Below are 21,588 nucleotides of genomic sequence, written 5' to 3'. Positions count from 1 at the left end.
TCTTCTTTTGAATTACTTTGTTGTTAGATTGACTGTTCTCTATCTTCCATATTAATCACTTCCATTCATAAGCCTTTGTTTCTTTTCTTGGCTATTTTTTTTTATTGTTAAAGTATTTCTCCCTTTCTTCTTTCTTATTTAGGTATTATGCGTGGTCATTTAGTGGTTCTTATTCCTTCTGACTTAGGCTTTCCATCTTCCCCAGTACTCACAGCTGTGTGGTCTGATTGATAACTTCTGTGATACTGAACAGAGGACTGAACCTGGTTGGTGAAAGTTGGACCCACATTACTTAAGAAGGCAAAAAAGTTTAACCATGTATCTAACATTCTAGAAAGAAAAGAAGAAAACATAGTAAAATCAGAGACAGAAAAGGATTGGGGAAAGATCTTGGACCATGGGACATTCATTCAAAGAAAATGAAAAACAATATTCAGAGGAGGCAAAGGGAGATACTAGAAACCTTGCTGAATTGACCGGTTGCACCTCATGTATTTATCCTTAGTGGGAGGCAAATCAAGGGTATAAAGACTTTGTGACTGACTCCACAGAGTTCCTTTGCCACAGACCTCCACATTTTAAACTGCATACCCCTCAAAGACAATTTTACATATCACAGCTTAAATCTACATACCACATCTCTACATAAAAGGTGTATATGTTAGAGGAAGCAAGGCAGAAGATATGCAGGAGACAATGTAGGTATAAGTCCCTAAAAACATACATGAAAGTAATATCAAACTCATACTCTATAGACTGAGTAGGTTGTATTTATGTATTTAGGAGTGTCTGTGTGAGTATGTGCATGTGTATATGTGTTTGTGCATGTGTGTGTGTGTGTGTGTGTGTGTGTGTGTGTGTGTGTGTGTGTGTGTATAAAACAATCAAAAAAAGGCTACAAATCTGAAAAAGAACCCAGGAAGGATAAATGAGAGGGTTTAGACAGAGGAAAGAGGAAAAAATGAAGTAAATATATTATATATCAATAGATTTTTGAAAATAAAAAAATGTTAAATGAAAATATGGGTAGGAGACTCGAGCCCCGGGCTACCGTGCCAGCAGAGTCTTGCCCAACACCCGCAAGGGTCCACACGGGACTCCCCACAGGACCCTAAGACCTCTGGTGAGTGGATCACAGTGCCTGCCCCAATCCAATCGCGCAGAACTCGAGACTGCGGTACATAGGGAAGCAGGCTACCCGGGCCTGATCTGGGGCACAAGTCCCTTCCGCTCGACTCGAGACTCGAGCCCCGGGCTACCTTGACAGCAGTCTTGCCCAACACCCGCAAGGGCCCACACGGGACTCCCCACGGGACCCTAAGACCTCTGGTGAGTGGAACACAGCGCCTACCCCAATCCAATCGCGCAGAACTCGAGACTGCGGTACATAGGGAAGCAGGCTACCCGGGCTTGATCTGGGGCACAAACCCCTTCCACTCCACTCGAGCCCCGGCTACCTTGCCAGCTGAGTCGCCTGACACCCGCAAGGGCCCACACAGGATTCCACACGTGATCCTAAGACCTCTAGTGAGTGGAACACAACTTCTGCCAGGAGTCTGGTTCGAACACCAGATATCTGGGTACCTGCCTTGCAAGAAGAGAGCTTACCTGCAGAGAATACTCTGCCCACTGAAACTAAGGAGAGTGCTACCCTCCAGGTCTGCTCATAGAGGCTAACAGAGTCACCTGAAGAACAAGCTCTTAACAGTGACAACTAAAACAGCTAGCTTCAGAGATTACCAGATGGCGAAAGGCAAACGTAAGAATCCTACTAACAGAAATCAAGACCACTCACCATCATCAGAACGCAGCACTCCCACCCCACCTAGTCCTGGGCACCCCAACACAACCGAAAATCTAGACCCAGATTTAAAAACATTTCTCATGATGATGATAGAGGACATCAAGAAGGACTTTCATAAGTCACTTAAAGATTTACAGGAGAGCACTGCTAAAGAGTTACAGGCTCTTAAAGAAAAGCAGGAAAACACAGCCAAACAGGTGATGGAAATGAACAAAACCATACTAGAACTAAAAGGGGAAGTAGACACAATAAAGAAAACCCAAAGTGAGGCAACGCTGGAGATAGAAACCCTAGGAAAGAGATCTGGAACCATAGATGCGAGCATCAGCAACAGAATACAAGAAATGGAAGAGAGAATCTCAGGTGCAGAAGATTCCATAGAGAACATCGACACAACAGTCAAAGAAAATACAAAATGCAAAAGGATCCTAACTCAAAACATCCAGGTAATCCAGGACACAATGAGAAGACCAAACCTACGGATAATAGGAATTGATGAGAATGAAGATTTTCAACTTAAAGGGCCAGCTAATATCTTCAACAAAATAATAGAAGAAAACTTCCCAAACATAAAAAAAGAGATGCCCATGATCATACAAGAAGCATACAGAACTCCAAATAGACTGGACCAGAAAAGAAATTCCTCCCGACACATAATAATCAGAACAACAAATGCACTAAATAAAGATAGAATATTAAAAGCAGTAAGGGAGAAAGGTCAAGTAACATATAAAGGAAGGCCTATCAGAATTACACCAGACTTTTCACCAGAGACTATGAAAGCCAGAAGAGCCTGGACAGATGTTATACAGACACTAAGAGAACACAAATGCCAGCCCAGGCTACTATACCCGGCCAAACTCTCAATTACCATAGATGGAGAAACCAAAGTATTCCACGACAAAACCAAGTTCACACAATATCTTTCCACGAATCCAGCCCTTCAAAGGATAATAACAGAAAAGAAGCAATACAAGGACGGAAATCACGCCCTAGAACAACCAAGAAAGTAATCATTCAACAAACCAAAAAGAAGACAGCCACAAGAACAGAATGCCAACTCTAACAACAAAAATAAAAGGGAGCAACAATTACTTTTCCTTAATATCTCTTAATATCAATGGACTCAATTCCCCAATAAAAAGACATAGACTAACAGACTGGCTACACAAACAGGACCCAACATTCTGCTGCTTACAGGAAACCCATCTCAGGGAAAAAGACAGACACTACCTCAGAGTGAAAGGCTGGAAAACAATTTTCCAAGCAAATGGACTGAAGAAACAAGCTGGAGTAGCCATTTTAATATCGGATAAAATCGACTTCCAACCCAAAGTTATCAAAAAAGACAAGGAGGGACACTTCATACTCATCAAAGGTAAAATCCTCCAAGAGGAACTCTCAATTCTGAATATCTACGCACCAAATGCAAGGGCAGCCACATTCATTAGAGACACTTTAGTAAAGCTCAAAGCATACATTGCACCTCACACAATAATAGTGGGAGACTTCAACACACCACTTTCTTCAAAGGACAGATCGTGGAAACAGAAACTAAACAGGGACACAGTGAAACTAACAGAAGTTATGAAACAAATGGACCTGACAGATATCTACAGAACATTTTATCCTAAAACAAAAGGATATACCTTCTTCTCAGCACCTCACGGGACCTTCTCCAAAATTGACCATATAATTGGTCACAAAACAGGCCTCAATAGATACAAAAATATTGAAATTGTCCCATGTATCCTATCAGACCACCATGGCCTAAGACTGATCTTCAATAACAACATAAATAATGGAAAGCCAACATTCACGTGGAAACTGAATAACACTCTTCTCAATGATACCTTGGTCAAGGAAGGAATAAAGAAAGAAATTAAAGACTTTTTAGAGTTTAATGAAAATGAAGCCACAACGTACCCAAACCTATGGGACACAATGAAAGCATTTCTAAGAGGGAAACTCATAGCGCTGAGTGCCTCCAAGAAGAAACGGGAGACAGCACATACTAGCAGCTTGACAACACATCTAAAAGCCCTAGAAAAAAAGGAAGCAAATTCACCCAAGAGGAGTAGACGGCAGGAAATAATCAAACTCAGGGGTGAAATCAACCGAGTGGAAACAAGAAGAACTATTCAAAGAATTAACCAAACGAGGAGTTGGTTCTTTGAGAAAATCAACAAGATAGATAAACCCTTAGCTAGACTCACTAAAGGGCACAGGGACAAAATCCTAATTAACAAAATCAGAAATGAAAAGGGAGACATAACAACAGATCCTGAAGAAATCCAAAACACCATCAGATCCTTCTACAAAAGGCTATACTCAACAAAACTGGAAAACCTGGACGAAATGGACAAATTTCTGGACAGATACCAGGTACCAAAGTTGAATCAGGATCAAGTTGACCATCTAAACAGTCCCATATCACCTAAAGAAATAGAAGCAGTTATTAATAGTCTCCCAACCAAAAAAAGCCCAGGACCAGATGGGTTTAGTGCAGAGTTCTATCAGACCTTCAAAGAAGATCTAATTCCAATTCTGCACAAACTATTTCACAAAATAGAAGTAGAAGGTACTCTACCCAACTCATTTTATGAAGCCACTATTACTCTGATACCTAAACCACAGAAAGATCCAACAAAGATAGAGAACTTCAGACCAATTTCTCTTATGAATATCGATGCAAAAATCCTCAATAAAATTCTCGCTAACCGAATCCAAGAACACATTAAAGCAATCATCCATCCTGACCAAGTAGGTTTTATTCCAGGGATGCAGGGATGGTTTAATATACGAAAATCCATCAATGTAATCCATTATATAAACAAACTCAAAGACAAGAACCACATGATCATCTCGTTAGATGCAGAAAAAGCATTTGACAAGATCCAACACCCATTCATGATAAAAGTTTTGGAAAGATCAGGAATTCAAGGCCCATACCTAAACATGATAAAAGCAATCTACAGCAAACCAGTAGCCAACATCAAAGTAAATGGAGAGAAGCTGGAAGCAATCCCACTAAAATCAGGGACTAGACAAGGCTGCCCACTTTCTCCCTACCTTTTCAACATAGTACTTGAAGTATTAGCCAGAGCAATTCGACAACAAAAGGAGATCAAGGGGATACAAATTGGAAAAGAGGAAGTCAAAATATCACTTTTTGCAGATGATATGATAGTATATATAAGTGACCCTAAAAATTCTACCAGAGAACTCCTAAACCTGATAAACAGCTTCGGTGAAGTAGCTGGATATAAAATAAACTCAAACAAGTCAATGGCCTTTCTCTATACAAAGAATAAACAGGCTGAGAAAGACATTAGAGAAACAACACCCTTCTCAATAGTCACAAATAATATAAAATATCTTGGCGTGACTCTAACTAAGGAAGTGAAAGATCTGTATGATAAAAACTTCAAATCTCTGAAGAAAGAAATTAAGGAAGATCTCAGAAGATGGAAAGATCTCCCATGCTCATGGATTGGCAGGATCAACATTGTAAAAATGGCTATCTTGCCAAAAGCAATCTACAGATTCAATGCAATCCCCATCAAAATTCCAACTCAATTCTTCAACGAATTGGAAGGAGCAATTTGCAAATGTGTCTGGAATAACAAAAAACCTAGGATAGCAAAAAGTCTTCTCAAGGATAAAAGAACTTCTGGCGGAATCACCATGCCAGACCTAAAGCTTTACTACAGAGCAATTGTGATAAAAACTGCATGGTACTGGTATAGAGACAGACAAGTAGACCAATGGAATAGAATTGAAGATCCAGAAATGAACCCACACACCTATGGTCACTTGATCTTCGACAAGGGAGCTAAAACCATCCAGTGGAAGAAAGACAGCATTTTCAACAATTGGTGCTGGCACAACTGGTTGTTATCGTGTAGAAGAATGCGAATCGATCCATACTTATCTCCTTGTACTAAGGTCAAATCTAAGTGGATCAAGGAACTTCACATAAAACCAGAGACACTGAAACTTATAGAGGAGAAAGTGGGGAAAAGCCTTGAAGATATGGGCACAGGGGAAAAATTCCTGAACAGAACAGCAATGGCTTGTACTGTAAGATCGAGAATCGACAAATGGGACCTAATGAAACTCCAAAGTTTCTGCAAGGCAAAAGACACCGTCAATAAGACAAAAAGACCACCAACAGATTGGGAAAGGATCTTTACCTATCCTAAATCAGATAGGGGACTAATATCCAACATATATAAAGAACTCAAGAAGGTGGACTTCAGAAAATCAAATAACCCCATTAAAAAATGGGGCTCAGAACTGAACAAAGAATTCTCACCTGAGGAATACCGAATGGCAGAGAAGCACTTGAAAAAATGTTCAACATCCTTAATCATCATGGAAATGCAAATCAAAACAACCCTGAGATTCCACCTCACACCAGTCAGAATGGCTAAGATCAAAAATTCAGGTGACAGCAGATGCTGGCGAGGATGTGGAGAAAGAGGAACACTCCTCCATTGTTGGTGGGAGTGCAGGCTTGTACAACCACTCTGGAAATCAGTCTGGCGGTTCCTCAGAAAACTGGACATAGTACTACCGGAGGATCCAGCAATACCTCTCCTGGGCATATATCCAGAAGATGCCCCAACAGGTAAGAAGGACACATGCTCCACTATGTTCATAGCAGCCTTATTTATAATAGCCAGAAGCTGGAAAGAACCTAGATGCCCCTCAACAGAGGAATGGATACAGAAAATGTGGTACATCTACACAATGGAGTACTACTCAGCTATTAAAAAGAATGAATTTATGAAATTCCTAGCCAAATGGATGGACCTGGAGGGCATCATCCGGAGTGAGGTAACACATTCACAAAGAAACTCACACAATATGTATTCACTGATAAGTGGATATTAGCCCCAAACCTAGGATACCCAAGATATAAGATATAATTTGCTAAACACATGAAACTCAAGGAGAATGAAGACTGAAGTGTGGACACTATGCCCCTCCTTAGAAGTGGGAACAAAACACCCATGGAAGGAGTTACAGAGACGGAGTTTGGAGCTGAGATGAAAGGATGGACCATGTAGAGACTGCCATAGCCAGGGATCCACCCCATAATCAGCATCCAAACGCTGACACCATTGCATACACTAGCAAGATTTTATTGAAAGGACGCAGATGTAGCTGTCTCTTGTGAGACTATGCCGGGGCCCAGCAAACACAGAAGTGGATGCTCACAGTCAGCTAATGGATGGATCATAGGGCTCCCAATGGAGGAGCTAGAGAAAGTACCCAAGGAGCTAAAGGGATCTGCAACCCTATAGGTGGAACAACATTATGAGCTAACCAGTACCCCGGAGCTCTTGACTCTAGCTGCATATATATCAAAAGATGGCCTAGTCGGCCATCACTGGAAAGAGAGGCCCATTGGACTTGCAAACTTTATATGCCCCAGTACAGGGGAATACCAGGGCCAAAAAGGGGGAGTGGGTGGGCAGGGGAGTGGGGGTGGGTGGATATGGGGGACTTTTGGTATAGCATTGGAAATGTAAATGAGTTAAATACCTAATAAAAAATGGAAAAAAAAAAAAAAAAGAAAATATGGGTATAAGTAACTCCAGAAAATTAGTTTACATAGTAAAGCCACTACATATCAAATGTGAACTGTATGTTTGTTTATCTTAACTGTAATTCTGATATATTCTATTATTATGGCAGATAAATTTGGGTAATTTTTAAATTTGGGGCTCCTTGCTAAATTTGTGACATCCTCCTTCATGACATTAATAGGCATATTAAACATTTATCAAAATCTACTAGCTAGACAACATACCGTGAGCTTTCTGTGGCTTTCTTCATGACCCTTGAAGCAACCTGTGATAACTCTTTTGACCATTATGAGAACTTTGAAAGATAGAACACTTTTGTAAGTTCTCACAGCTGTCAAATGGCACAAGCACAGAAGAGATCTCGTGTGGCCATCTTCAGAGACTCCCTTTTTATTTTGTTTTAGAATTTATTTTATTTTTGAGATCATAATGTAACAAAATCATTTCCCCCTCCCTTTCCTTCCTCCAAAGCTAACAATTTTCACCTAATGATTCAATTTATGTAACAGTTATCAATGACTTGAGTAAACATTATTCAGATCTCAGAAATGCAATCAGCTTTAATTTTTCTGTAACCTTTCTAATAGAGGGGAAGACTGAACAATGTCTGAAATGAAAATGTCTCACAGGAGAGCAGTGCGGGCTATAGAGCCTTGTTTCAGAGGCAGATAGCAGTAGTGTTGCCAACTGTGATAGTGTCTGATGTCCTTGACAAGGAGACATTGTGACTAGATTGCACTAACTTGATTAAGTTTCACACGCAGAAAATACAAACAAGCAAGTCTGATGATCTAACTGCTCTATTTAACTGACATGACTCACATTGGGTTAATAACTGAGCTTCCCACTCTTCTGTCATGCAGATGTTCAGGGCTCACTCGCTGAGAAATGATCTTGCAATTAAGATGCACAGGCAGTACCCTAAGAAACACAATCTTCAACTTAGCTTCAAACATTAGGGAAAGCTAGAATCGAGATGCTGGCATTGTGGCTCTCCAAAGGCAGAAATGGAAAATTTAAATGTTTGTGGCTAACAGTGTCTACCCAATAATTCAATTTATATGACAATTACCAATGACTTGAGTAAACATGATTTGGATCTGAGAAATACTGTCAATTTTCATTTCTCCATAACCTTTCAAACAGGAAAACTGAACAATATCTGAAAATAAAAAAGAATCTAGACACTCAGTATCTAAACATTGGCTGCCTCATGCTTTATAGATTCTTGGAAATTGCTTCCTCATTCCTCAAACACTGCCCTTTGCTCAAATGAATATGTACCAAGCACCAACACACCAGTCTTCTGGGAAGACAAGAAGGCAAAGAGCCCTTTTGTTCTTCACGTTCAATATATTTGTTGAGGATGAGAGGTCCAGGCTTTGACATTTTCCGACTTGTTATCTATTTAATTTCCCATCTGCTTCTTTGCCACTGCCTTCCAAAGGAACATCTGCGTGTATGTGGGAGAAAGGAAGGAGGTTGGATGTGAGCCACCGGGGTCTGCAGTCTTGGAGCATGGGAGCCAGAGGAAAGAAAGGAGAGGAGACTAACAAATGGTCCAAAAGCTGAAATGAGGACAAACAGTCTGCTGAGAGCAAAGCTGTATTTCCCTTTATATCCACATGGCCAGGCAAAGCAGGCAGTGGCGTGTACAAACAGCCAGAGCCACACGTGTACAGGAAGCAGCTGGTGACTGCAAGCATCCAGAACACCCAAGGGCTCAGACATTCCTTCTGTTTCTCAAGGCCCTTATCCAGTGTCCTGTTCATCACATAGCCTTTAACCATTTCTGGACCAGCCAGTGTGAGCCAGGAGCTATTCTGAACATTCACGAAACAGATGAAAAAGATACAATATTTGCACCTAAGGACTTGACAATATAAAATGGCAAATCCTTTTCCTCAAGCAGAGAAAATATGTTCTAGGAACACAGAGAAGGAAGAAGGGTGGTGGGAAAATAAATGATGGTTCCACGATAATAAAGGCAGTAAAGGGCTGGAGAGATGGCTCAGCAGTTAAGAGCACTGACTGTTCTTCCAAAGGTCCTGGGTTCAAATTCCAGCAAACACATGGTGGCTCACAACCATCCGTATTGAGATCCGACGCCCTCTTTTGGTGTGTCTGAAGACAGCTACAGTGTACTTAGATATAATAATAAATAAATTTTTAAACAAACAAAAAAAAAACACAAGAAATAAAGTAAAGAGAGTAAGCTCAACCTGGGAGGATGAATAGAAATGTTGCGCATCAAGGTCTTCTTTAACTTAGCTGATCTTTCACTTAATGATATCTAGTGCTGCCATAATTTCATTTTTTTCTTGTGGCTGAATGGAATCCCATTGTGTATATCTATTGTATTCTCTGTCCATTTATCTGTTGATGAACTCAACCAGTTCTATTCCCTGACTCTTGTGAATAGTGTAGCATGCTGTACGGACTCAGAACAGTTGGGTATATGCCCAGGAGTGGTCACAAACTTTAAGCCCTACTTTAAGACAAACACTGCATGTTCTATGCCATATGCACAGCATGCATTTAAGTGTGTGTGTGTGTGTGTGTGTGTGTGTGTTTGTGTGTGTGCGTGTGTGCATGCAAAAGCTAGAAAGGTGACCATATAGGAGAGAATGAAATATCAAGGCAATGAGAGGGTGGGAAAGAGAAGATACTGGAATTATATGTGATGTAAAAGCAGAAAGGAAAAGCTGAGGGAGAGGGGGAGGAAGTAGCAATGAGGAACGGAGTATGAAAATGCCATCATAAAATACATTCCTTTGTATGAACAAGAATTAGTTTAAAATTCTAATAGAAGACAAGTTATCGACCCTCATACCTTAACAGCACACATAACAGCAACCCTTAGTAAGTGATTTAAAATCTCAGTCTCAGGCTGGTGAGATGGCTCAGCAAGTAAGAGCACTGACTGTTCTTCTGAAAGTCCTGAGTTCAAATCCCAGCAACCACATGGTGACTCACAACCACCTGTAATGAGATCTGACGCCCTCTTCTGGTGCATCTGAAGACAGCTACTGTGTACTTACTTATAATAGTAAATAAATCATTGGGCTGGAGTGAGCAGGAGTTGACCAGAGCAAGCAGAAGACCTAAATTCAGTTCCCAACAACCACATGAAAGCTCACAACCATCTGTACAGCTACAATGTACTCATATACATGAAAATAAATAAATAAATAAATCTTTTTAAATAAATAAATAAATAAAATAAGACCTCCGAAGGCTCATCTCACATACCTTCCTTGTTAATGTCAAGCTCTCAACATTTCTGTCCAATATTCTCTCCCACCTTGGTTAGAGCACTTCCTGATGTTATCATAGAGTATGACCAAGGTGCTGTGGAAGAGCATATAAAATAACACCTGTATTGCTATGGTGGAGCAAATGATAGGAAAGCAACAGTAGTCTGATTTTACTTTTCCTTAAATGTCTAGCTTTATGGTCAGCTCTAGACAGGACATCCATACCATACCCTCTCCCTAAGGCTTGGGGAATATCATGTAAGACAGGGCAGAAAGAATGTAAGAGCCAGAGAATAGGGAGACAGTCTCTAAAATGTTATCTGGACATGACATGCCATCACTCATGAGTCATAGTGACCACAGGTACCTGCACAAGATCCAGCCTGCCAACATTCCAGCACAGGGATGTAGAAGCATATGAGGCCCCATCCATAACAGAAGAAACATTGGGAGTTAATGTATGATAAATGATGGGGAATCACTTTTGTTCAGAGGGTGTGGCCACTGACAAGTGGACTCTACCCAGTAATAGCCCCACACATATGCAAATGCAGGCAATGTTAATTAAACCCCATGGAGTTTTTAAAGACATGAAATCAGAAGGATATGTTGGTCCAAACAAAGTGTGAAACAGATAAGAGAAGGAAATGGGCGTCTGTGAATTGATGAAAATATGTCATATACATATTTTTAAAGTATCTTAATTCATTGCAGTCTTTATACATAGAAACACAATATCAACATAATAAAAAGTTAGGGTAGACATTTATCTCTAAAACACAGAACTTAAATGAATATTTACCTTGATCATATACATATACATATACATATAATTTGCCATTCCCTGTGTCTAAGAAGCTAAAGTTAAAAAAAAAAGTTAAAATTAGAGTTACCCCAGTGTTAACATTGGCTAACTTTAAAAAAAAAAAAAAAGCAAACAAAAATCAAAATTCTTCTTTTTCTAGCTCTGGCATGACAGTGACAAATATTTAGCATTTAAATGAAAAAACAAAACTAAACTAAACTAATGCCAGGATATGGCCATTGCTCACTAAGTGTATCGTTTCTCCTCTGTTCAGTGCTGTCTGCAAACGGATGCAAACTTACCATCCTATTCAGGATTAGTCACAGTTTACACTGAGATGCAGATGAGATGGGATAATCTCTGACTATGCAACTGTGTCTTGTATTCATTTTAATAAATTTTATTTTTAAAGTATGTGTTGGTAAAATGGAAACAACTGCAATGTGAGAATCAAACGCAGCCTTTATGCCATGAATGCACTTTCCAGATCAATGGAGAAATAATTCTGTGAAGGTTGAGCTGCAAAACTTAGTAACTTCTGAGATCAAATGAGGTATTTTGTGTATTTTTAACTAGATTCAACTTATCTAGAGTTCTTATGTCTATTGTAAATATGGGACATTGCATTTTAGGCTTATTTCATTAAGTAGAGTTTAAGGACAGTTCTGAATTTCTAAGTAAGGCTAACTGTATGGTGGATAAAAAACATTTTCCTGGAGGCTTTTGGTCCTGTAAAGGGTCTAAGCCCCAGTGTAGGGGAATGCCAGGGCCAGGAAGTGGAAGTGGGTGGGTTGATGAGCAGGGGGAGGGTGGGCTGGATAAGGAATTTTCAGAGGGGAAACCAGGAAAGGGGATAACATTTGAAATGTAAATTAAAAAATCTAATCAAAATTCCAATTATGAAAAAAAAAACATTTTCCTGTGTTTTCAACTACAAGAAGTGGGCTTTTCACCCAGGACCACATGGGTTTACTGCAGAGTTCTATCAGACCTTCAAAGAAGACCTAATTCTAACTCTCCTCAAATTACTCCACAAAATAGAAACAGTAGGTTCTCTACCCAATTCATTCTATGAAGCCACAATTACTCTAATACCTAAACCACACTAAGATCCAACAAAGAAAGAGAACTTCAGAACAATTTCCCTTATGAATATCAATGCAAAAATATTCAATAAAATCCTCCCAAACCGAATCCAAGAACACATCAAAACAATCATCCATCATGACCAAGTAGGCTTCATCCCAGGGATGCAGGGATGGATTAAATACGGAAAGCCATTAACGTAATCTACTATATAAACAAAATCAAAGACAAAAATCACATGATCATCACGTTAGCTGCTGAGAAAGTATTTGACAAAATCCAACACCCCTTCATGATAAAAGTCATGGAAAGATCAGGATTCAAGGCCCATACCTAAACATAATAAAAGCAATCTACAGCAAACCAGTAGCCAACATCAAACTAAATGGAGAGGAACCTCAAAGCAATCCCACTAAAATCAGGGACTAGACAAGGCTGCCCACTTTCTCCCTAAATATTCAATATAGTACTTGAGGTCCTAGCCAGAGCAATTCGACAACAAAAGGAGATCAAGGGGATACAAATTGGCAAGGAAGAAGTCAAAATATCACTATTTGCAGACGATATGATAGTATAGATAAGTGGCCCCAAAAATTCCACCAGAGAACTCCTAAACCTTCATTTTTATATCAGTAGCTAGATATAAAATGAACTCAAACAAATCAGTGGCCTTTCTCTACATAAGGATAAACAGGATGAGAAAGAAATCAGGGAAACAACACCCTTCTCAATAGTCACAAATAATATAAAATAGCTTGGTGTGACTCTAACTAAGGAAGTGAAAGATCTGTATGACAAGAACTTCAAGTCTCTGAAGAAAGAAATTAAAGAAGATCTCAGAAGATGGAAAGATCTCCCATGCTCATGGATTGGCAGGATTAATATAGTAAAGATGGCTACCCTGCCAAAAGCAATCTACAGATTCTATGCAATCCCCATCAAAATTCCAACTCAATTCTTCACTGAGTTAGAAAGGTCAATTTGCAAGTTCATCTGGAATAACAAAAAACCTAGGATAGCAAAAACTATTCTCAACAATAAAAGAACCTCTGGTGGAATCACCATGCCAGACCTAAAGCTGTACTACAGAGCAACTGTGATAAAAACTGCATGGTACTGGTACAGTGACAGACAGGTAGATCAATGGAATACAATTGAAGACCCAGAAATGAACCTATGGTCACTTGATCTTTGACAAGGGAGCTAAAGTCATCCAGTGGGAAAAAGACAGCATTTTCAACAAATGGTGCTGGCACAACTGGCGGTTATCATGTAGAAGAATATGAATTGATCCATTCTTATCTCCTTGTACAAAGCTCAAGTCTAAGTGGATCAAAGACCTCCACATAAAACCAGTGACACTGAAATTTATAGAGGAGAATATGGGGTAAAGCTTCAAAGATATGGGCACAGGGGAAAAAAATCCTACACAGAACAGCAATGGCCTGTACTGTAAGATCAAGAATCAACAAATGGGACCTCATAAAATTGCAAAGCTTCTGTAGGGCAAAAGATACTGTCAATAAGACAAAAAGGCCACCAACAGATTGGGAAAGAATTTTTGCCAATCCTAAATCTGATAGTGGACTGATGTCCAATATATACAAAGAGCTCAAGAAGCTGGACTCCAGAAATTCAAATAACCTTATTTTTAAAAAGGGTACAGAGCTAAACAAAGAATTCCCAACCGAGCAATACCGAAGGGCTGGAAAGCACTTGAAAAAGTGTTCAACATCCTTAATCATCAGGGAAATGCAAATCAAAACAACCCTGAGATTCCAACTCACACCAGTCAGAATGGGTATGATCAAAAATTCAGGTGACAGCAGATGCTGGGGAGGATGTAGAGAAAGAGGAACACTCCTCCACTGCTGGTGGGATTGCAAGCTTGTAAAACCACTCTGGAAATCAGTCTGGCGGTTCCTCAGAAAACTGTACATAGTATTACCGGCAGATCCAGCAATACCTCTCCTGGGAATATACCCAGATGTTCCAACTGGCAATAAGGACACATGGTCCAATATGTTCATAGCAGCCCTATTTATAATAGCCAGAAGCTGGAAAGAACCCAGATGTCCCTCAACAGAGGAATGGATACAGAAAATGTGGTACATTTACACAATTGGGTACTATTCAGCTATTAAAAACAATGAACTTATGAAATTCTTAGTCAAATGGATGTATCTGGAGGATATCATCCTGAGTGAGGTAACCCAATCACAAAAGAAGTCACTTGATATGCACTCACTGATAAGTGAATATTAGCCCAGAAACTTAGAATGCCCAACATACAATTTCTAAAAACAAGAAACTCAAGAAGAAGGAAGACCAACACGTGAATACTTCGTTCCTTCATAGAATAGGGAACAACATACCCATGGAAGGAGTTACAGAGACAGTTTGGAGCTAAGACGAAAGGATGGGCCATCCAGAGACTGCCCCACTAGGGGGTCCATCCCATAATCAGCCACCAAACCCAGACACTATTTCATATGCCAGTAAGATTTTGCTGAAAGGACCCTGATATAGCTGTGTCCTGTGAGGCTATGCCAGTGCCTGGAAAATACAGAAGTGGATGCTCACAGTCATCTGTAGGATGGAACACAGGGCCCCCAGTGGAGAAGCCAGAGAAATTACCTGAAGAGCTGAAGGGGTTTGCAACCTTATAGGTGGAACAACACCTATAACTATGAACTAACCAGTACCCCCAGAGCTCGTATCTCTAGCTGCATATGTAGCAGAAGATGGCCTAGTTGGCCACCATTGGGAAGAGAGGCCTCTTGGACTTGCAAACTTTATATGCCCAGTACAGGGGAATGCCAGGGCCAAGAAGTAGGAGTGAGTGGGTAGGGGAGCAGGGCAGTGGGGTGGTACAGGGGACTTTTGGAATAGCATTTGAAATGTGAATAAAGAAAATATCTAATAAAAAATTTTTTTAAAAGAAGTGTGCTTTTCAAAAGATGATGATTGAAATTTTGCTAAATAAAATGTTCTATGATGTTATTCTGTGGACTGGAAAAATAAGGTAATTTATATCAGAAGGACAACAGCAAGTACTTTATAATTTAGAATCGATAGAAGCACAGAATACTTTCAGTTTGTAAAGCTTGTTTAGCCCAATTTTCAAGTGAGAAAGTTGAGGTCCCAAAAGGTTAAATAGCTGCACTTCCTTTGTTTGGATTTGCAACCATACATGCTAATTCCCAAAACATGACTCATGGCAGCTTCTCATCATTTTATTCCTCTTGGTTTTATATTTTACATCATAAAAAATAGATATCGTTTTGTTTAGGGATAGAAGCAAATAAATCTTTTCACTAGCTGAATTGAACTATACCCTTCCCACCAGAATTAGTTACTTCTGTGTCACTGTGACCAGACTATCTGACAATGACAATTTCAGAGGTAAAGATTCCTTTTGGCTCATGATAGAGTAGGGAAGACACAGCCAAGAAGGAAGTCTGTGGCACTGTTAGCATGCAGCTGAGGCTTCTCATTATAGCGAACCAAGAAGCAGGTAGTGACTGGGGCCAGGAAGTGAATGTATCTACAATGAAGGAAGGCATTTGTTGAAACATGACTATACTTTGGGGGCAAAAAAAAAAAAAAAAAGAAAATACATGATGTTATGGTTATTATATACATGAAACAGAACAAAGCAAGTCAGTTACATTCCAACATTTTTTTCTGGAAACTTTTTCTTTTCCCATGGATATCTATTAATTTATCTATGTGAGGCAGGTACAAGGATAAGTGATGAAATCTAATCAGTTATTGAATTCGGCCTCTAGCAGGTGGAAAGTCCTTCCACAGACTTCTGAGCTAACAACTCTTTCCTCTCCATTTTCCCTTTCAGAATTGGTCTAAGACTGATGGGTACTTGGGGAAAAAAATCTTTTCCTGAATGTTTGTCTCTGCCAAGCTACCAAATTCCTAATTACATTTTTTTTGTAACCCCCAGGACTACCAAGAAGCTTCCAATTTGGAACAATTTGTCACTCGATTTTTGTTGAAGGAGACCTTGAATCAGTTGCAGTCTCTCCAGAACTCTCTGGAATGTGCCATGGAAACTACTGAAGAGCAAACGCGTCAAGAAAGGTAGCTACTGATTTCCCTCTCCAATGATGCTCTGTACTCATGGGAAGGCAGTTGAAGGGTTTTTCTGCTTATTCTACAGAGAGCTGAATTAATAAATTTTAAGAAGTGCCAAGGACCCCCTAGACTATTTACTTTGAATAAAAAGAAAACCTCACCTTTTATTATGCTATCTGTCATTTATTCAGCAAATGTGAATTAAGAATTTAGTATGTAGAGAAGAATTTAAAAACAATATAGATGATAATAATGTATATTTAACTTGATATTAATTCTTAAAGAGCTAAAAACTTATTACATACATAAAACAGACAGCAAAACTAAACTGTAAAGGCACACAATAAATATAGAGGGAAGGAAATAACTTGTCAGTGGGTTTCTGAAGAGTGAGATATTAAATATGGCACAGTGGAATTTAATCCCATGTTCTGGTCTTCAAAATCGGTATAATTTGAAAACGTGGCAGTGATCAGAAAGGCCTTAATAGATCAAATGATCCTGGTTATATTAGAAAGATGGTGGCATTAATTAGCAAGACAGATTCCTTTCATAATGGAGGAAAATGAGTGCTGAGAAAGATTTAAAAGCTAACGCTACCAGTGTATATCACTAAGAAGAAAATTAACAACATAAAAAAGAGGCACTAGTGCTGAAGAGAAGCCTGTATTATAAGCAAGTGAAGCAATATCAGAATGACTCAAACCATTTGCATTGTTATTCAGTTGACATTGTGCCTTGCAAGATGGACAAGGGCAACATTTTTGCTCTTGTTGATATGTCACTCTAAGCCCCTGGATATGCCTCATGGAACCTTTGTTCTTGGAACCACACAGTAAGGCTTTTGAACAAAATGGTCATAATTTATCCTGTAAGACCAATTTTTCTAAACAGATTAATGGATACATGATTATCAAGACATCTCCGTATTACAGAATTTTCAGCCATGTGTATGTTCAGTGTTGGATGAATAGGCACTGCCAAGTTCCAACAGAAGAAAGCTGCCGTGGGCCGATGGTGGATCTGGGGTGCAGCCGAAGAAGGCTGACTGCATCCTTCAGTGGGTCTGAGCACCCTTCTTCACTGTCACTTGTCTTTTCACTGTGTTGAGCAATTCTAAACCAAATTCACTTTGGGAAAACTGCAACCCAGTTTGAAAAAAAATACCTCCTCCAGTTTGAAATGATAGCTGGATGTCTTGAAGCACAGTGAAATTGATTTCATGTTTTTGGTGAGAACATGATGGTCCCTATTACCTCTTTGGTTTAGATCTCCTGGACCCAAATTCTTTCCTTTTATAATCAATCATTTTCCACCTGAGAGGAGACTTAGAAAAGCCTCGTCTCCGCCTCCACCCCACCCTCACCCCCACTTCTTTCTTAGGCTTCCCTTCTGTAGTTATTGTATACAATCATAGGCCACACCCAAAACAGCAAATGTTTAATGAACAATTATTTTTTTTGTATTAGGCTTGCTTTCAGCTTTTGCTTGCAACCAGAAGCTGCATAGCATCTGTGTTTAATGGGAAGGAACAAAATAATACAGAGTTTAAGAAAAATAGAAGACATCAGAGGATTAATGAGCCTTTTACTTTCAGATTTATAGCTCCAAAACTGCTTGAATAATGGGAACTATTACTGGTCTCTTGACAGTGTAGAGAGTGCTGTGATATGGAACTTGACTAAAGCATCTGGGGTCCAGCCCAACCCCATTCTGAGGTACTCTCAGGAGTTTCTGAATAAATTAATTTCTAAAATATGGAAAAACTACACCACTATGGGTGGGTGACCATTATATCCATTATGAAGTTTCTGGCGGTTCGGAAGGAAGCATTTATTAGCTCTAACCTAGAAGGCTGTGTCTTCTTCCCAAGGGTCACCAAAGGCCAACACAAGCAGAGGCCCCAGGACCAGTGCCAGTGACAGAATAACAGTAAGAGGAAGGCTGTCCTGTCCCAGGATATCAATCAAAACAACCTTGGCAAAGCTTAGTAGGCAGAGAAGCCTTTAACTGGATCTTTAGGAGGACTTTGAGAGGCAAGATGATATTCTGTATTGGAGGATATGGTCTAGCCCACCCCATGTTGGATACCACTCATACAGCTAGCTTTTCCAATCTTTTTTTGTCACTCCACAATTCTTTGTCTATAAAGCCTTCAAGTTCCCCACTGAGTGCTCTAGTTGTGCCTTGTATCCCCACTTAATTAACTCAGACTTGTACTTATCGCCTTCTCCATCAGTCTTACTGTTTCTAGATGCCTAGGCCTTTATGTTGTTCCCTCTCCTTGTGTTAAACAAGTGGAGCCCAATGAATGGGAGAGAGCCCAACAGAAGAGCAGCAGGGTAGGGACAGTGAGGAGTCCAATCTATCTGCTATCTGGAAGTCTTTACAAGCTAGCCAGATGCATTGGAAGTTTATTACATCATAGGTTGGTGTCAGTAGTTATAAAAGACCAATCTAATGCAACCAAAGCTTAAAGAAAATTAGTCTAGCAGCTATATGTAGTACATAGAGTGTGTGAAAAGAACAAAGTAAAGAGAAGCCAAAACAGGATTTACCAAACTCCTCAGTTTTTAATATCACAAAAGAGAATTCCATGATACTTTACATAGTCAAGAGTTGTAAGCTGTAGGTTTCATAAAAATTCCCAGGGTCATAATCATTTTCTTCCCCTTCAGCATCCATTTTACTTTAGAATTTAATACTTGTGAAAACAAGGGATACAGACTTGTTGAGAAAGATGAAATCTAGAGAAAACATCTCTTCCTTCTAGAAGCCTCAGGCAGAATCACACAACATCGTTCATCCTGAAATAATGAATCAGACATACTGCGCTGAGCATAATGTCTGTGCCCATTCATGTGAAATAGGCAATTTCAGAGAGGGGGATATGCACAGTTGGAATGTCATAGAGGTGAGAGTCTCAGATGGCATTTCGTGCCATCTCTGTATCTGCTCAGACAAGCTGGCTAAGCGGGAGCCACTTTAATTCCCTGGCTTGAAAGAGCCTAATAGCCAGTGGCAGAGAAGTCATTATGTGATGTGAAAGGTACCTCCAGAGGACCCCAGGACTATTGCATAAACCCACCTCCACACAAGCTTCATTTCCTAAACACAGTTCAACTACATGTGGATTTCCTTTGTATAGTGGAATCCTTAAGTTTGGTCTGTTTTCCAAGTTTCTTCTATAAGCAGAGATACAAATGAGTCCCTCTGGGCTTAGGACTCATTTCTTGACTTGATCATTGTTTAGTATAGAAGAAAGAATAGGCTTTCGTTTCACCCATATCCCCCTATGGCTTATGTTCCCCTAGCTTGGTTAGAGAAAAACGGGTCTGTTGTTGTGTCACCAAAGCATGGGACTTATGCTGTAGGAAGATCCATAGGGAAAATTAAATATTGGAAACTAGATACATCTGAATGTTTTTGTTGTTGTTCTCTGTTTAAACTTTCTCTTTTTTCTCTTATTGGATATTTTCTGTATTTACTTTTCAAATGTTTCCCCATCCCAAGGTTCCCCTCTGGAAACCCTTATCCCATTCCCCCTCCTCCTGCCTCTATTAGGGTGCTCCCCACCCACCCACACACTCCCCTCCTTCCTGCCCAGGCATTCCCCTACACTGGGGCATCGAACCCTCTGAGGCCCAAGGGCCTCTCCTCCCACTGATGTACAAAACTGCCTAAACTTTCAAAATTAACATTTTAAAAGCCTGGATGAAAGAGTCCTTTAGGAAAGAAAAGCCCCACCCCACCCCCAAACCCCAAACTAGAAACTCGAAATCTTAAACTATAAGGATTTAAAATGATTTGAAAGCCCTGGGAAAGCAGCTCTCACAGACTGTGCAAAAGGAGAGCAAAGAACCCTGGGATGCTGGAGGACCGATGGAGCCATGTGGAACTGGCTGTGAGCTGAACCAGACACTAGTGTATTATGGGAATGCCCACCAGAGTTTGCAATGATTGCTCCTTCCCAGTCTGGAGGACCTTAGAGGTCAACATGTGTGAATCAAGTACTACAGGGGGCAGAGCCCAAAGCTGAAGATGAGACATGAAGTGAAGGCCTTGATACCGACCAGGACATCTAAACCCCCTTTGTATGCCATTTCGGTTACAGACTTTGGGCTCAAAGTGTTCAGTTAGGGGACACTTCGGTGGAAGATCTGATCACTCTATGAGAAAGCCTTGGTCATCCCTATGAGTAGGCTTAAAGACTTATATGGGAAGATGTGACTTGGCTAATGGCGATGCATACAAAATGCCAACCTGCCTTGTAAGTCCTCACTCTGGAATGTAGAGGTAGGGGTAGAGCAACAGAAAGCACGAAACAAGCACAAAACAAAACAAAACCAGCAGAAACAGAAACTGTTACTGAGTTTGGGGCCAGATTTGTTAAAACTGCTAGCAGAGCCATGGTCTCTAATCCAAATCAGAGACATGCACTACTGAGGCAGGTGATAGAATGACTTTTAAAGGAGAAACTGCAAAAAACTGTTCTGCTCAGCCAAGATGAGACGGTCAAGTTGACCTCAAAATAGTCCTTGAGTGTCTGCATATGCAAGTTACATAGGCCAAAACCAGCAGTTAGTAGCAAGAACAAGCAGGGCTCAAGGGGTTGGGCTTGTCAACAAATTGTCTTTTAGAAGCTTGGTGTCAAAAACAAGCAGCTCTTAAATAACAACATGGATCCCTAGCAAAAATGTAGTTTCTTTAGCCATCATAAAACAATTCTGAGAACAGAAAAAAGATCAGAAGAACTAGCCCCATCAAAAGCAAACTTGTTGCTATAGGAAGTAAAGTCTGCAGCGGATGACACGACGAGCTTTGTCTCAAATGTCCAAACTTATAATTGTAAAAGTGAAATTCCTAGGGAATATTTTAATATAAAATTATAATAAAATCTCTGCAAAGTAGCAAGAAAGAAAATATATGATGAGAAAACCAGAGAGT

At 40.0% G+C, this 21,588-nt stretch overlaps 1 protein-coding gene across 2 annotated transcripts in view; it reads left to right on the top strand.

Annotated features, from left to right (window-relative positions):
* Positions 1 to 21,588, top strand: part of Necab1 (N-terminal EF-hand calcium binding protein 1) — a 197,560-nt gene that overhangs the window by 128,189 nt on the left and 47,783 nt on the right. For both annotated transcript variants that reach the window (XM_006538234.1, NM_178617.4), the window contains one exon: positions 16,511 to 16,647. In XM_006538234.1, the coding sequence (XP_006538297.1) occupies positions 16,511 to 16,647 (137 nt within the window). The remainder of the gene's footprint in view (positions 1 to 16,510; positions 16,648 to 21,588) is intronic.

Source organism: Mus musculus, chromosome 4 (genome assembly GCF_000001635.26).
Source record: "Mus musculus strain C57BL/6J chromosome 4, GRCm38.p6 C57BL/6J".
Lineage (NCBI taxonomy): Eukaryota > Metazoa > Chordata > Mammalia > Rodentia > Muridae > Mus > Mus musculus.
Note: the sequence above shows the minus strand (reverse complement) of the source record. Positions and strands in the feature narration are given on the sequence as shown.